Here is a 17,197-nt window from a genome sequence, read left to right on the forward strand (position 1 = left end):
TATTTATTTAAACATGGATGGGCCAGTGCACACAGACATGCCAACCAGCCCCTGGGCAGCTCAGCCCAGGCATTCCTTTCATTTCCTTTCATATGTCCCTAGGCTTGGTGGGGACACAGAAGGTGTGGGCATTACTGTGAGTCATTACTGTGAGTCATTACTGTGGGCATTACTGTTAGTGTCACTGGTACGTTAAGAGGACCAGAAGAAGGTAGGAATGAGGGCAGGCCAGGCTCACATGGATTTATTTGGGGAAGGGTCTAAGCAGCAGTTTTAGATCGTTCCCTTCCTCCCTTCTATCTGTCACCTTCCAAGATTTATTCCCAAGTTGTTTTCTTTCAGCTCGGTGATAATGTGCCTCTTGGCAATGGAGCCTGCTGATGCCAGCTGGAAAAAAATGCACTGTAGTGTTCTCCACAGCTGTTTTCCAAAATCTTTTCAGGATAGATGCTCTTCAAGGGAGATTATGCAATTGGCACCCCTCTTCTTCAATCCTCTTTGAAACTCCCATGTGTGGCATGATGGGCAAAGCTAGTTGTGGTTTTGTGGCTTAGCTGGGATAAACCAGATTCCCCCAGCCCATGGAGGATGCTCACAGCAGCCACACCCATGTAGGAGAGAGCAGCAGGTGTTGTGTGCTCCTGGACACTGTTCCAGAGCAGTGGCTGTGGGGCTTCACATTATCCTCAGGCTCCTTCAGCCCTGCCACAGTGCTGATTTCCCCCATTAGAGCCAAGAGGGCTCTGGGGTCAAATATTTCCTCTCTGCCACAGACAGGTCTGTGCATCTGTGAGTCAGCTCTGGTAACAGGTCACTGGGCAGCAAAGGACACCCTTGGCCTTCTTTTTCTTGGTTTGCTCCCCACCTGTGTGCCCAGCACCTGCAAGATGGGATGGGATGGGATGGGATGGGATGGGATGGGATGGGATGGGATGGGATGGGATGGGATGGGATGGGATGGGATGGGACAGCCAGGACCAGGTTAATCCCTCTGGAGGTTTCTGCTGTTGTGCAGCTGGCTCCTGTGGGATTTGCTCCAATGCTCATGAGCTGGAACAGCACAAGCTCTCTGCTTTCCCCCCACGCAGGCTGCTGAGGGCATGAATGCAGAGATTCACAATATTCTTTCCTTCCTTCTAGGAATGGGAGCTAATAAAAACTTCACTGTCCATTTGGGCATCAGCCCCTTTCCCCTGTTCTGACTGGATGAAAACATCCCTGGGGCTCTCAGCCAGCCCTGGCACAATCTCTATTTTGGGGAATGTTCCTACACTGGTGCCCTGCTCTGTCTGGGCCTCTCAAGGCTGCCTTGTGCTGGGTGACAAGGGAACAGGATGGCTTGTGAAGGCATTGCAAAAGCAGAGCCCCAGCATCTGGTGGCTCCTTGTGTGTGTGCTGTGCCTTTGGGTATCCAGAGGCATTGCTTATCCCATGGCACATGCTCTGCTCCCCAGGAGGCTTGGTGGGCTGTGAGCAGGAGCAGGGCTGCAGAGCTGTGGCTGTCTGAGATCCTGGCTGCTGCGAGGGAGCCTGAGAGCACAGTTGGCTGCAGGGCTCTCACGCTCGGTGGGTGAAGCTTGAAAGGTCTCCAGGGAGTCTCACACGGGGGTTTTGAGCTCATCTTTCTGCTGAAGCACTGCTTCAAGCAATCCTGTACTCCTGGCTCCAGGGCAGCTCGGAGAGCAGCCAGAGGACATTGCCCTCAAGGGAAGGCCAGGGTCAAACTGAAGTCACCTCCAACACGATGCTCAGCAGGAAATCCCTGGATCCTGGATTTGATTTTGTATTTGTTTCTGCCCTACCCTGCCCCACCATCATCTCCTTTGCCTCTTCTCTTGGTGGTCTGCATGTTTTTCCCTTCAGCTCCCATTAACACAAGCCAGGTCTTCCCAGGGTGGGCCATGGGCCAGAGAAGAGGTTGGAGAAGCAGCTGGGTGTAATTAGAGATCCAGGGACCAGGAAAGATTTACTCTTCATTCAAATGAAGGAAGAGTCCCACAGTCAAAGCCTTCTCCTCAAGACAGACAAACACAGGACTGAGAGCTCAGAAGGAAAAGGGAAACACTGAGCCATGCAGGAGATACTGAGACTTATCTATCTGCAGATGGTGTGAAGGACACAGCACAGCCCCAAGGAGCACATCAGCATGCAGAGGCAAGGAGCAGCCAAAGAGCAGTATGGGCAGAAGGTCTGTGGGTTTTAGTGCTGTTTGCAGATGGTCCTGTGCTCTTCAGCTGGCCAGTCTTTCATAGCTGCAGAAGACACTTTCTTTTACCTCACCTCTAACTTCATTATATCCTTTAACCTTGGCTCAATCTATAGACAACAGTCTTGAAAGCACTTTCTGTGTCCCTTTCTGGGCCCCTCTTGAGAAGGGGTCTGCCCTGATTCTGAGCTCATTCAGAATATCCTCACTGAATCTCACCTCTTCCAAGGTTTTAATAGAGAGTGTCAGTTCCCACATCCCTCTGTGAATAAAAGTACCAGGCAGAGCACTGGAATCCCCAACTCCCTTCTCTTCCTCTATGCTCTGTGTGGCTCTATAGCTGACCACAGCTCCCCATGGGCAGTCACAGACACACCTCCAAATCACACCTTTCCTACCTGTCAGCACACGATGGCTCTTCAAGCCACCAGATGAAAACAAGCCCACAACCACTCAGCTTCCCAGAGTGAGTGAAATCAGTTCAGTAATTAATATCAACAACCTTTCCTCTGTCCTTCTCCCTTGGTTATGAACTGATTCACAAAGGAAAAGCAATGCCATCTGTTCCAGGAAAAGTTAAATATGTTTGTGACAAGACGTGAACACAATGCCAGCCAAGTGTTTGCAGTAATTGGTCTGTGGTTATATATAACACTGAGAAACACCCATTTGAGGCCCATGCTGAATTTAGATCCCCATTGGACCCAGCATTCAGATCCCAAGCATGGATCTGTTTTCAGCTGCTGAAGGGAAACTCCAGGAAAATTGACCTTGGGCAATTCTCCCACTTGTTTATGTCTTTCTTTTTTTTTTTTCTTTTTCTTCTTTCTGAAACAGGAGGCAGTCCAGAAAACATGCACAGCCAAGTGTCCCAGCATAGTTAAATCAGTTCAGACACACCACCTTCTCAGAGCCACAGTGTCCAAAACAGCCAGAGATTCTCCAGCTCTTCTCACAGTTATTCACCTGGCCTGGCTGGGGCTTCTTTTCACCCACATATATAAAGGGAGAGCACTAAATCCCATCTTCCTAGAAAAGCTGGAGGCCTCTCATAGTCACCATTAAGTGCAGCCTTACTTTCACCCATGGATATTTCTCAGTGTCCCCCAGATGTCCCACTAGATTTAGAAACCAGAACTTCAATCTCAGTGCCCCAATGAGGTGAGGATAAGCAACATCAGAGAAAGACAGGGAGAGTTAGGAAGACCAGTTTCCCTGAAGAGCTTACAACAAAGCTATCAAATCACACCAAATGTTTCTTTGTCTCTCTTTTTCTCTGAAAGACTACAGCAGAGGTTATCACTGAATCCTCTGACACGTCTTTTGCTTATTTTTCAATTAATTAGATGAATTCACACTTGGGGGATGTAGAAGATTTGCAGTCAGACATAATTTGCAGGAGCACTGCAGCCAAAGTGTCCCTGGTGGGCTCTCCTTGCTTACTCCTCCAACTCTGGCCAGGTCAGAGCAGTCTGGACAGAGCCACCCTGGCTGGTGCCTACCTGCAGGTGATGGTCAGCGTGTCCTTGGCGTTGATGACGTGCTCCTCCTCAGTGATGCTCAGAGTAGGAGGAGTCATAGAATAGCTGCTCACCAGATCTGTGGAGAGAAAGGAGAGAGGGGACAATGCAGAGATCCACGAGCCTGGGCCCAGCCCTGGGGCAGCAGCTACTCTGGTGCCACGTGCCCAGAGAGAGGCAAAGGCTCTGGAAGAGAACATCTCCTTGGAGTCTGCTCCTACAAGGTAGGTAATGCTGGATCAGTGGGACACAAGAGGTTTCCTGAAGCCCTGGCTCCAGTGAGCAGCTCTTCAGCTCTTGGCCAGGGCCAAACAGCCCCTGGGCTCTGATAGACAGCTTAGTATGGATGAGGGCCAGAAAAAGAATGGAAGACCAGAAATTGGGGAATTGAACTGTGGCCATTCCTCACCAGGTGAATGATGTTGGGCTTGCTTGGATTAGGGCTCTGAAATTATCCCCTCTACTAGTGGGAGGGAACCTGGCAGGAGATTTTTCCAAACACATGTAGTTTTCTGTAATCAGGGGGGCAAATCAGGGATGCACAAATACCACAAATGTGTTTGTACTGAGATGCTCTCCAGAGGCAAGAGGCATTCATGGAATGCCCTTCTGTGGTGCACTCTCAGGTGTAGTCACCTGACTGGGACCAACCTTTGTGGATTGCAGCAGCCCCCTTCCCCATACCACTGGACAGGCATTCCAGGGGTGAAATCATCCAGGCTCAGGGACAGGCAGTTAAACATTATCATGCTCTTCTTCCAGCTTTTTTTCAAGGAGAGCCCCTCTTTTTGTGTGTTTGCATCTCAGGCATGCCAGACACGCACCCTCGGTGAGCTCCTCACGGACAAAACATCTCGAAGTACCGGTTACCCTCAGAGACTGCTGCTGTTTTTCTCAGCACACTGTTGCCAACTGTCATTACTCCATGATCTTTATCTTAAAACTCCAGCTTCTGGAGATGTGAGATAATTCAGAAGAAGTCTTGTTGACTGCAAAAACAAGCAAACTAACCAGAAATAGAGAGGGGGAGAAATGTTATGGAATGTGAGGCTGTGACTCAGGTAGGTGCTAAATGTTAAGGAAGAAAAGAATGCAAAAATATGCTGCTAACTTGGCTTTCTACAAAAACATGAGGTATTTTGTAGCTATGTTCTGTGTATGTCTGTTTCCTTCCCTTGTTGCATTCAAATGTAGGTATCAGAGAGATCTGGCAGGGTTGGAGAGGTCTCAAGGATGTCATGTTTCTATGCTTTTCACAAGCAGCTGTAACACCTTTCCTCCAAAACTGTGTCCTGAGGACTACAGGTTGAGAGCCTCAGGATGAGAGTAAATGGTCTTAGGATGCACCAGGGGAGGTTAACATTGGATATTAGGAAAAATTTCTACACTGAAAAGGTGGTCAGGCATTGGAACAGGCTTTCCAGGGTAGGGGTGGAGCCACCATCCCTGGAAGTGTTCAGAAGACACATGGATGTGGCACCTGGGGACACGATTTAGTGTTGAACACAGTGGTGCTGGGTTAAGGGCTGAGCCTGATGATCTTAGAATTCTTTTCCAACTTCAATCATCCAATTAATCTAGGAACGCTTCTCTATGGGGAACCCTGACTCAGGAGCCCACCAGCTTCCCAGGCACAGGGTGGCAGGGGGACCCAGGCTGGAGAAGCCACGGTGCCCAGGGCACAGCGGGAGAGGCTGCAGGGAGCCCAGAGCCAGGGACGTGTGCAGCAGCCCCGCCAGCACTGCCAGGCCTGTTCTCCACGATTGTTCTCCACTTCCTTCCCGCTGAGCACGCTCCGGGCTGGTGTCCCCATGGCTGCCCCCATGGCAGCAGCAGGGGGACAGCAGCCATCTCCCCCCGCCATCTCCAGCCTGCCCTCACTCGCCACAGGCAGGAGCGCCAGCCAGGGGCAGGGCTGGCCCGTGTCCTGCTGCCTCCTCACCTCTCCCTCTACAGCCACAGCAGCCATCACTTGTCACCCAGCACACAGATTGGTGTCACTGTGGTCCCTGGGCTGCGTGGTGCTCGGCCACCACAGAGGACACCCCGCCTTGTGCCTCCAGCTCCCCTTTCCCGATGGAGGGGACGTCAGATGTCACACAGAAAAAATGTGCCCCGGGGCTGTGAAAATAAATGACCGCATTTTTTGTAAAATCCCTTCAAAATGTAACAAGGTTTATTAAAAAAAGGAGGCGGGGGAAGGAATCTGTCTGCTAAGCTGCGTTTCCTATTAATGCCGGACACACTTATCCCAGTGCAAACACTGCTCTCCAGATGGCCACAGCTTCCCTGTCCATCGTCCCAGGGAGCAGCTGGGGGTGCCTGCCACCCCCTCAGCGCTCAGCCCAAAATGCAGAAGATAATGGCTCTCATGGGCTGGCTGGGGACAGCAAACACTCTCATCCTGTCTGTGCCCAGAGGCAGAAAGGTAATCCCCAAAACCCTTGCATGGCCAGCCCAGGCACTGAGATCATGGCTGCAACAGGCTCTGAATTAGGTATTAAAACTGGCATGGGCCCTCTGCTTGAACCACTATATAAGTGCCAAGGTGGCAGAAGTCTCTTGGCAAATGCTGTGCCCACCACTGGGGCTGGGGGGAGCAGGACAACGGCAGAAATAACCCCCTGCCTCCCTTCATGTGCTGCCTGGTGACCTGTTAGCAAACAACACCAGGGGGTGGAGGGGAAAAAAGGAAAAGTACGATCTGTGCAGGTTAGGGCTGTGGGATTCCTGCAGATGCATCCTGTCCATGGCCCTCGGTGAGTACAACAGGAAAAGGAACCAATGCTCACTCCGAAAGCACCGTGGCGCGGGGCTGGGGACACTCCTGCTGCTGGCAGCACTGCTGGGCCAGCTCTTGTGGCCATCCAGCCTCTTCACTGGCCCCAGATTACTGGCAACTTTGGGGACTCCCTGCACTGGCTCACGCTGATGCCCTGCACTAAGCCTGGCATCTCGGGATGCCCATGCCCAGAGCCACCCGTGGCATCCAGGACATGCAAAGGGATGTACAGACCCATTCCCAGCCTGCAAAATCATCTTCAAAGCCATCAGCTTTCCCTGCAAAAAATCTCTATCACTCTGTGCTCACCAGATGGATCCACCCCATTGCTGGCCTTGCCCTTTCCCTCCCTGAGGGAGCATGTGCCCTGCCAGGGCTCTCTCCTGCGTTTTGCTCTCCCCAGCGCTGAACTTGGTGCTGGGTTTGGCCATTAAATCTCTGCTAACCGACACACAGATGGTTTGTGTCTCTGGCAAATCCCAGGGTGCGAGGGAGATGTCTCCAGAGCATGGAGTGTCTCCTCTCCTCTGAGTCCCTCCTTCCCCACCTCCAACCCCTCTGATGCTTTATCTCCTCAGCCCTCCAAGCAGCTCCCTCTTTCTCCCGCACACCCAATTGTGCCCTTGCACAGGGAGAGCATTAATGTAATTAAAAAGGCATGCAGCAGCTCTGGCTTTGTTTTTTCAAGATGGTTGCAGCTTTTTTCAAGTAAGTTGGCAGCAGGATATTAAAATAAACAGAGGGGGATTGATGGGATGCGGTGAGAGGAAGCAGGATCCCACAGCCAGTCACACCTTGTCTATTCCCAGAGAATCACGTTTCCCAGCAGCTCTCCTTGCCTTGATCTTGCAGCACGTGGCTCTGAAAGGGGCCAGGCTGCACTGAGGCCCTTATCACTGCTGGCTGCTTCATTTTCAGGCCCCTTTACCTCCTTCAGTGCTGCTCTCAGCTGCATCCTGCACCCAGGGCTCTCCCTGCCTTGTGGGAAAGTCATGTTCACCCTGGAAAGTGCTCTCCATCCCAGGGCATCTCACAGCCTGGCCTCACCTCTTGGGCATGTGAGAAAGCCCTGCATGGAGCCTGGTTTTGCCTTGTGATGGCTGCAGATGCTAAATCCCTGCAGAGCAGCATCAGTGCCAGAGCCAGCACTGCCACACGAGCTGTGGCTTTGGGAACAGAGCAAAGGCTGCGTGTGGGACAAGGCAGAGCATGGTTTGGTGCAGGATGGCACAGCACAGCTCCTGCTCTCCATCTGCTCCCACTCACAGGAAACCCTGCACCGGACCCTCCCCCAGCCCCACACCCCAGCCCCTCTCTGCTTCCCTTCCCTCCCTCTCTGCTGAGCTGGCCCTGCTGACTGATTGACGGGGCGCCTTTCCGGGCAGGGATTTTGTTCACACTCTGTCCTTCTCTCTGACTTCCTTCCCTGGCGCTGGATCACTCTGGTCGCAGCCATCACATGTCCCCAGCTAACCACACCTTGGTGGGAGCCTGTGAGAGCTGCAAGATAACATGCTCAAAGCAAAGCTGGTCCAGCTTAGGTCTGTCTCCCTGCACCTGGCATACCCAGCCCAGCCTGCCCACCCCAGTGCTGTACTGTGGTAAAAGATAGGCTGGAAAGGAAAAAAGAGTGTCCTTTCCCCAGCAAACCCCCCCTGAGCCTGCTATAGCTCCACCTCTACTTTGCTGTTTTCAGACAAAAATTCCCAGTCCATGAGCATCTGTCCAGCAAAGCAATGCAGGAACTCAAGATTTGGACACTTTCTAAAAAGGGAAGTTTTGTTTGTGCCAGTTACTATGTGAGCACAGGTCTGCTCCTGAACAGCCCTCAGGAAAATTCTGATACCTCTCTGGCCAAGAGGGACTATTCAAAAGAGCAGCAGTAGCTGCTGGGGCAGAGGGAGGAAAAGCTTTGCTCTGCTCTTTCTGCAGACTTCTTCTCCTGCTTTCCATGCTGGACTTGTCTGAATTAGCAGCATTTTCTGGCAAAACTGCATGTGCCCCACAGGAACTAACTCAGGTGCCATTTTACCCCCCTGCTCCAGTTACAATTCCTCATCTGCCCTTGTGCTGGAGCACCTGTGATTGCCCACAGGCATGTGGGAAGCCTATGTGCTGGAGGCAGAGCCCGGCCAAATTCCCACCTACAGGGCTGAAGAGCCCTCATAGAGTGACTTGTTCTCATGCACGGGGCAAGCATCCAACTGTGGGCTGGAGCAGCAAAGCGTGAGTGCCACGTCACACAGGGAGCAGGCAGCTGGCAGAGCAGCAGGGGAAATTTGAAGTAGGGCTGTCAGCTCCTCCTCTTCCTCCTCCCAGTGCTCTCCAGCAGGGAGGAAGGCTTGTTTTGCAGAGAGATGTGATATCACACAAGGCCGAGAAATAAACGTCAGGCTCCAGCTGAGGTGGGGATGAAACACCAGGTGTCCTCTCCAGCCTCACAGCAGGCAGAGTGAGCCTGGTGGGCACTGACACCAAAACAGAGCAGATTCTGCCCATCAGCCTGTGCCCAAGGACTGCCAGGGGAGGGTGATAACCACCCAGGCCCACAGTGAAGCTGGGAGGAAAACAGAGATGGAAACAGGCTAATGAGCAAGCAATGAACAAATGAAAAAAGGTAATGATAGAAAACTGAAAACCACCCCCAAATGATGCACGTGCACAAGGTCAAACAGAGCAGATCCCTTCTTTTATGGGTTCATAGATGTTCTCTGTCCCATAGCTCAGGGTTGACCCTCAGTTCAGACCTCCCTCGGAAGGGTTAAACAGGAGGGCTGTGCTTCTCAGTGCAGGACCAGCCCTTCTAATCCTGGTTGTGCTAGAGCAGCATCACAATCCCAGCCACACCACTGAACCCACACCCCAGGGGCTCACTCAGACCCTGGGCAGCACCTTCCCCTTCTCAGGGGGAGCAGTGCCAATGGCAAGGCATTGTCCTTTGGTTTACAAATTTTCGTCCATGAACCTCAGAGTCCTGAAACAACACCAAATCAAAGTGGGTGGGTTTGTATCCTCACCAGTTTGTGCAGACATTCCCAAAACATCAAATGTTCCACTGCTTCAATTAGGACATGTGTCCTTTCTCGGGGGACAGAAAGGAAAAATAATTACAGAAACTCAGTCAATACAAACACAGAGGTGACCATCATTATTGGGTGTCTGATGCTTCCTGTCCACTACCAGCAGTGTGAGAGATCATCTTTGCCCCAGCACACCTGTGGCAAGTTGGTGTGTGGAGGTGGGAGTCCCCTGAGCAGGAACCAACAGAAGGGCTGAGAAAGGGGCCACTAGAGCACCACCAGAGCTGTGGAAATGCTTTTCCCTTGGCACCAGACTCAGAGATACCTGAGCATCCTGGGTCTGCAGCGATGCCAGGTGAGGAGGGAGGACACATGTCCAAACACACAGGGCATTTGGGGACTGAAGGAACAGAACTCTCCTCCACCTCAGCACCTGCAACCAGGGGAGACCCCAGCCAAAGCATCCCCCTCCCTGGCAGCCAAGTGGGGAGTGGGATGGGGTGGGCAGAGACATAAGCAGCACATTACATGACAGCAGCAAGGTCACACAAGCAGAAGCCACAGCCAGAGCAGCAGTACCCTGAGGCTGGGCATTCCACCCTGCTTCCCCAGCCCCTGGCACTCCACAGCTGCACACCCAGTGCCTGGGGCTCTGGCCAAAGAGACCTCAGTCCGAAAAGCTGCTTGGTCTCAGTGCATGCACCCTAACAGGCCTCTCTAGCCTCTCATGGCTGATAAACTTTAATTAACTGGTTCTTTTCTGGTATCTCATAACCACCTTCATTGATGGGTAATGAGGCAAAAAAAAGGCACAAATTCTCTGGGCTCCTTCAACATTTTGTCTTCCAAGCTGGGCATCCATCAGGGAACAGAAACTGAGCAGCTCAGAAGCAGAAGCCACTTTCAGAAGAGGTGGGCTGTCCTGAGGAGCAGAGTCACCCGTGTGTCCCTGGTGCCTTGGTGCCTTCAGGCAGGGATTTATACCGGGATATTTCCCAGCCAGCTGCCCTGGGCAGCAAAGCACGGCCACACCCAATGCTGAGCACGCTGTCACCTGGTTTTGGACTCTGCTGTGCCAGGGCTGCTGCCAGCACATCATCCCACAGCACCCCCGAGGACTCAGCCCGTCCGCAGTGTTTGTGTGCCTGCCGCTCTCCTCGGCAGGAAGCACTATCTCACCATCGCCCTGCTCGCTCCAGCCCGGTTTCCTGCTCCATCCTGCCAGGTTTACCCCGCTCTTTCCTCCTCCCCTCCCCCTGCCCCACGGCTGTCAGGCCATGTTTGCATTTCTGTCTCCTGCCGTCTTTCCTCTCCCTGCCCGCGCCCCCCCGCGCCCGCTCCCCGCTCCATCCTCCCCGAGCGGCTCCGTCCCGAGCCAAAGTTAGCCCGTGTCAGGTAGCCGCATGTCCGGCCGGGGGCAGCGGGTCAGCCGGGGCCACCCTGCAGACCCTGCAGGATCTGTGCTGTCAGCAGCCGCCCCGGGTCCCGGGGGAGCGCCTGTGCGCTGCCCTCGCTCCGGGAGGGATGCTCCGGCACATCAGAGCGCTGCTGTCCCCGCTCCGGCACATCAGAGCGCTGCTGTCCCCTCTCTGCCGCCCGCCCTCCCTCTCGGCTGCGGCCAGGGCTGGCCAGACGCCGCTTTGTTTGGCCCTCCATCCCCTGGATCGCTCCGCGTTTGTTGGCTGCCTGCTCCTGCCCGGAGAATCCTTTTCCTGCCTTTGAGATAGAGGATGCTCGAACCATCTGTGTGTTTTATTTCCTTGTAGAAACTAACAAGCCAAGGATTGCTTCCTCTCGCTGACATTTCAGAGGGCAGCTCCGGCTCAGCGGGATGCGCAGGGAGGGGAGGTGGGGCCCAGCACCTTCAGACAGGAACAGGACCTATTCTGTCCACAGGATTCACTCCCTAAGGGGCAGAAATCCTCAGACCTACCCAAATGCCTGTGGCAGCTCCCACTCTGCCACTGCCGTGGTTCTGCAGGAGCCCTGGGCGAGCTGTCCTGCTTAGCATACAGAACCAGCCCTCTTCCAGTGGCCCCTATTAACTGCACGGCTAAACCCTTGCAGAACTCAATTAAAATTATCCTCCTGCATCTTAAGGACTGTCAGGTTGCTTCTCTTTCCGTTTTAATTTACTTCTTTCAAAATCTTGCCCTGCTCACATTCTCTGCCCCAGCAGGGTGTGATTAACCTGGCTCAGAAGGAGCAGAGGGATCCGATGGTTTTAGGGGACTGATATCAGCAATTAACACTGTTCATTACATCTCTGACTTGAAGGGATGCAAAGCATGGTCCACAGTTTGTGTGAAACAAGTGTTGGTCCAAATCCACTACTTGGCATAGGGTATTGCCAGCACAATGCATGGCCAGGATGGCCTAGGGACAGACACCCCCCTGTGGGCCCTGGGGGTCTGGGATCCCTGGGCAAGTGTCTTGGGAAAGGACTGCTGCTCCCTCCAGCTCATCTCTTTGGGGTTGCTCAGGAGTTGCCTGACCATTGCAGGATTCAGAGGTTAATTCCACCCTGTGACTATCCAGGTGTAACCCCAGGGGTTTTGCTGTGCTGAGGTACCTCTGGCAGCAGTGGGTACAAACCCATGGAACACTAAGGACACAGCTTTGGCCACTGAAAAGAAATGGTTCCCCATGGACAATTAAAGAGAAATTATGGAATGAAATTACAATCCACTGCTTCTTATACCATACCTGATGGAGTTATGAGTCAGATGACCAAGTACCTTTTCAAGTAACTCAGCTACATTGTGAATTTTTCCACTATGGGATACCCACAGAGAGATTCCCAAAGACAGATAAGCTCCCAGAAGATAAGCCACCACCAGCTCTTACATACCATGATCCAGGTGAGACATTCAGGGCCAGGAGTCTCTCAACAACCCACTGCCATAACAGAGTGGGTACATCCAGGGTATTCCTGTCCATGCCAGGGTATCATCCCCTTTCCCAGAGCTCCAGCTGCCCATGCTGAGGCTGCTGGCTGTCCAGCCAAAGCCAAGACCAGTTTCAGCACCTGGGCAGAGGCTTCCACCCACAGCACCTGGACTTTGCTGCATGAACACAGAGGAAGGGAAAAGCCTGAGAAACATGAGAGAGAGGGGAGAGAGACCCACTCAGATTCAACATCAACTACAGCTCCATCATGAGCCATTTCCAGAGGCTCAGGTGAACTCCTGCTGAAGCACACTGCAGGTGTGCTGTTGGGGGAAGATGGAGTTCAAGCCATGTGAGGCCTCAGCATCCAGCTCTCACTGGAAGATGAGGAGGCAGAGCAGCTGACCTGGGAGTCAGACAGAGCCCGAGGGTCAGCATTGAGCACGGAGAGAAAAGGGCAGCAGCATTTGGAAAGAAAAAAACAAGTCACAGGTTTGCTTTTTCCTTAATGTGTGTGGGCTTAATTGCTGGTCTTTGAAATTTAACTCTTCCCAAGACTATTGGTTTATGGACAAACTGAGCAGGACACTGAAAAAACCCTGTACCCACTAAGGGTAGGTTTCCCCCTGTGAGCAAAGCCTGGGGTGCCCTGCCTGCCTCCTGCCCAGCCTGCTGTTCCTGACTGTGCTGGGCTTCTTCAGGGGTCTGCAAGCTGTGCTGGGAGACAATGGACCAAGTAGAAAAGACCTGCTTCTCCATCTTCATGTCCCTGGAGTCTGCATCCAGATGTTTGCTACTTAGCTGTGAACTGAAATCAACCCAGAGCCCTTAAACCAAACAGCTGCCCTGGAGCTGGCAGTGCCTGTTCTCTGCAGCACAGCCCACCCTCAAGTTGATCTCCAGCTGCAGGGTGCAAGAGAGGCTGATTGATAAACAGGGTAAGTGGGGCAAAAAATAGTTTTGCAATCAGATGATTATCTTTGCCTTGGAAAACCTGCATTCAACTCCCCATCTGCTCCAGGCTCACTGGAAGGCTGTCATAGAGCTTCCATGTACCTCCATCCCTGCCTGAGCCACAGAGGGTAGGGCAGCAGAAACTGGGCTGCTCTGGCTTAGAAAAACATGTACTGGTGCAAGAAAGGAGGAATCCTTACTCCTTCTAATTATAGGTACACAGGGAACAAAGAAAATTAATTTAGCCCAGAGCCAATGCAACATGAAAAAGCTGCATTAGATGAGGATGGGTGCAGAAAGTAGGAAGCACAAGCGAAATGCAGGAGGAATTGAAACTTCCTGATTATCAAAGAGGGGGCTTCAAGCGCTAAGTATAATCTAAAAATAATAATAATAAAGCAAAAGGAAGAGTGATCAGGGGCATAGAGAGAGCTGCTGCCTGGGGAGCACGAGCCCTGCTCGCTGCGCAGCCTCTCCGTGCACACCTGCACGTGCACACACGAGCATCAGCACGACCCTGGCTGGGGTGGGCACGAGGGCAGCAGGGAGATCACAGGCACACACTCTTCAAAGCAGAATTAGTCATCAGAGGTAGCAGCAGAGGAAGGAAGGCTCAGGTACGAGGTCAGACAGAAGCAGCGAGGGCTGACGGAGGAGTTCTGAGCACTCGCTGCAGATCTAAGAGCCCTCAGCACGAGCAGGACGGGAGGGGGGATCCCTGGGGTAAATGCACCTACAGCACATTGGAGATAAGAAATTCCAGCCCTCCACTGCACAGCTCAGCTTGGCTTTCTGCCATTCCTGAAAGCAGCCAGAGCTGCCAAAACCCTGATGTGGTTAATGAAATCTTGCTCTGTTCTCTGCAGAATCCCCAGAAGGGATGGGCTCTAAAGAGCGCAGCAAAGCTCTCCCCCCTTGCTGGGCTTTGCTGGGCTGCACCTCAGCCCTGGGTCAGTGTTCCCACCTGCTCCCTGCTGGGCAAAGAGATTTGAAGATGCAGAGACTCAGGGCAGTGGAAGGAAGTCCGGCCCTGTGGGGCTGTCCAGGGCATTGATGGCAAGTTACAGATGCACACGCTCTCAGTTTCTCTTGGCACAGAGCTGTGACCACAAGGCAGGACCCGCTGCAGCAGGAGATGATAATCATCATCTCTGAGAGCCAAAGTGTACTGGGGCATTCGCGTCACTTGAGATTAGTTGGCTGTTTAACATCTGCACAGATTTCTCTCTCCATCTCCACATAACACCCCTTGTGCAGCTATGAAACTAATTTAATTCCCTTCCAAGAAAGGCTGAGTTGGAAATGTCACACTTTGTATATCACAGCACAATTCCTACAATGAAACGCCCAGACTAAATGGCAGTGTAGGACTCTGGCTCTATTTGAAGGCCAACAAGCTAAACCTCTTCTTCTGCTTTTTAAAAATAGCTTACTGCAGGGTGACCAGGTTCCATAAACACGCAGTTACTCTGTGTTAGTGCGCAGTTGTGGCTGTTGTTTTCCTGCTCCAAGGTGCTTCCCTTGCCACGCAGCGCAGTGGGAAGAGCACGCAAGCGGACGCGATGGGAAGGAAGCGTTTACACATGCTAATGACTTCCAGCCAACAGCACAAGCACCAACAGGGAAACGCTGCTAAAGGAACAACACGCTGCTTCCTCACTCTCCCTGCTCGGCCACCACGAGGTGCTCCATGCTCAGAGCCACGGGGTGAGGCTGGTGATGGCCCCTCCAGCCCCACGGAATTCAAGGTGTGGTTGAAGGAAGGACACATGGGCTTGGGCCACCAACATGGGAGAAAATGGGTGTAGGGGTGTTTTGGCACCATACTAGATCAAAAGGGCCAGGATAGACACTGGCCCTTCCCTACTCCCAGAAATGTGAGTCCTTCCAAGTGCCACTCAGGTTCATTTCATCATACACATCTCTCTTTAAGCCAGAACAGGTTTCCTAAGTTCATGTGGGGTCCTGTTTATTTTCCTTTTTTTTTTTTTTTTTTTTTTTTTTAAATCACTATTGTTTTAAGAAGTGTTTTTCTTTTGGCAAAGGTTACCATGGGGGCAACACGGAGTCTCCTGCCTTCTATCACCACTAAAACCTCTGAGCCAGAGCTCAGCCCAGCCACATCGCTTATCTCCAATGAAGGCAGGCTTGGATTTCCCCCTCCATATAAAAACTAGATCCCAGCACTCCCCCTCTCCCCCAGTGCATTCTTTCAAATGCCACCCACTCCTTATTATTGCTGGGAGGCTGGAGAGCAGGGGATTAACTGCCTCAGGCTGCATCACGCTTTATTTGTCTAAGCAGCTAAGGGTGAGGAACAGCCATAAATACTGTGAAACGCTGAATGTTGTGGAGGGGCAACATTGGGCAAGCAGGCACCTTGGCAGCAGGGATTGCATCTTGGGCTGGACACAACCATGGTGTGACAACATCACTGGAGAGGTTCTTGCTTCCCTGCAGTACAGGGGCTTTGAGGAACATCAAACTCCATCCTCATGTTTAAACCGTGGACACCCAGTGCAGCACTAACAGTGGTGACTCTGTCAGCCCTTGTAGCACAGGAGTAAGCAAACATGGTGAGGAAAATCCCACTGCAACACTGTCAGCCAAGGGGACACATCCTGGGGCTGAGCCTGCCCCAGAACAGGGCACTGTGGGGTATGCTGCAATTGCCCTTGCCTTGCACACTGAAATGTCACGGCACAGAGAGGAGATGAAAGACCAGGATATGCCCTGATCCCATCCCAGCATTGCAGTACTGCCAGAGCCAGCACTTACAGTCCAGGACTGGCCAAATCTGACAGTTTGGCACCAGCCAACAAACCCCACGAGGAGGCACCAGGCCCAGATGCACATTCTGTAGCCTTAATTGCTTTACAAGGCATTACCAGGGAACTCCTTTCAGAGGAAAGGCAATTTCTTCCCCCGTGCTTCATGCCAGCACAGGGACCATGACTGCTTGCTTGGTGAGTGATCTTGGTGTGGATGTGTGCATCTCCCATGGTATGGGACATGCTGTTAACCCTCTGCCCTTTGCTCCCCAAGGCCAGGGGCTGCAGTGTGGGGAAGGATTGATGGCCACTCAGCCCCAGTTATGCCCCTCTGGGGACTCTGCTGGGGCTGGGATGAGGCAGGGTGTGAGTGATGGGTTTCTGTGGGCGCTGGATGCCGTCACCTCTGCTGGCTGTGATTTCACTCACTGCCATCACTCTGAGCTGGAAGCTTCCAAATCAGTAAAAACCACCATTGGTGCCCAACCTTCCTGCCTCACTAAATGTCAAAATTTACTGTCATTCATGGAAACTATTGGCTTGACCCACACTTATGTCAATATTTATTTTTTAGGTGACTACATCTAACATCCATCTCAGTGGATATCAGTACTTCAGAAATGGGGAAAACAAGTTACAGATGGAAAGCTAAGCCTGGAGCTGAACCTCACTGTCAAATGCCCATGCAAGCATACGGGGTGTCCCAATCAGTTTGGGAAATTAGTGGAGGAATTCCCAGGCTCTGCTACACAGCCCTGTGCTTTTTTGTGGAGTAAATAAAAAACCAGTAAACCTTTCACAGAATTCCCTGCTTCATGGAGAGCTTCAGTGCCTCTGTAACTCAGAAGGATGATGGAAGACCCCAAAACCCTCCATGGGTCTCATGAGTTTCATGAGGGTGCACACAGACCTTCATAACCCTGCAGAGCCACTGCCCAGCTCAGAGCACCTCGCTGTGCCCTGCAGGGTCTGCCAAGCCCCCGCCTGTCCTGCCAGCAGCTGGAATGGAGAACCCACTGCAGGATGGGGAAGGAGCAGAGAGGAAGGGGACAGTG

General features: G+C 52.5%; 1 protein-coding gene across 3 annotated transcripts in view; it reads right to left on the bottom strand.

The window, feature by feature from the left end:
* Positions 1-17,197, bottom strand: part of FLT4 (fms related receptor tyrosine kinase 4) — a 58,058-nt gene that overhangs the window by 33,029 nt on the left and 7,832 nt on the right. For all 3 annotated transcript variants that reach the window (XM_079319434.1, XM_079319433.1, XM_079319435.1), the window contains exon 2: positions 3,709-3,805. In XM_079319434.1, the coding sequence (XP_079175560.1) occupies positions 3,709-3,805 (97 nt within the window). The remainder of the gene's footprint in view (positions 1-3,708; positions 3,806-17,197) is intronic.

This window comes from Erithacus rubecula, assembly GCF_903797595.1.
Source record: "Erithacus rubecula genome assembly, chromosome: 16".
Classification (NCBI taxonomy): Eukaryota; Metazoa; Chordata; class Aves; order Passeriformes; family Muscicapidae; genus Erithacus; species Erithacus rubecula.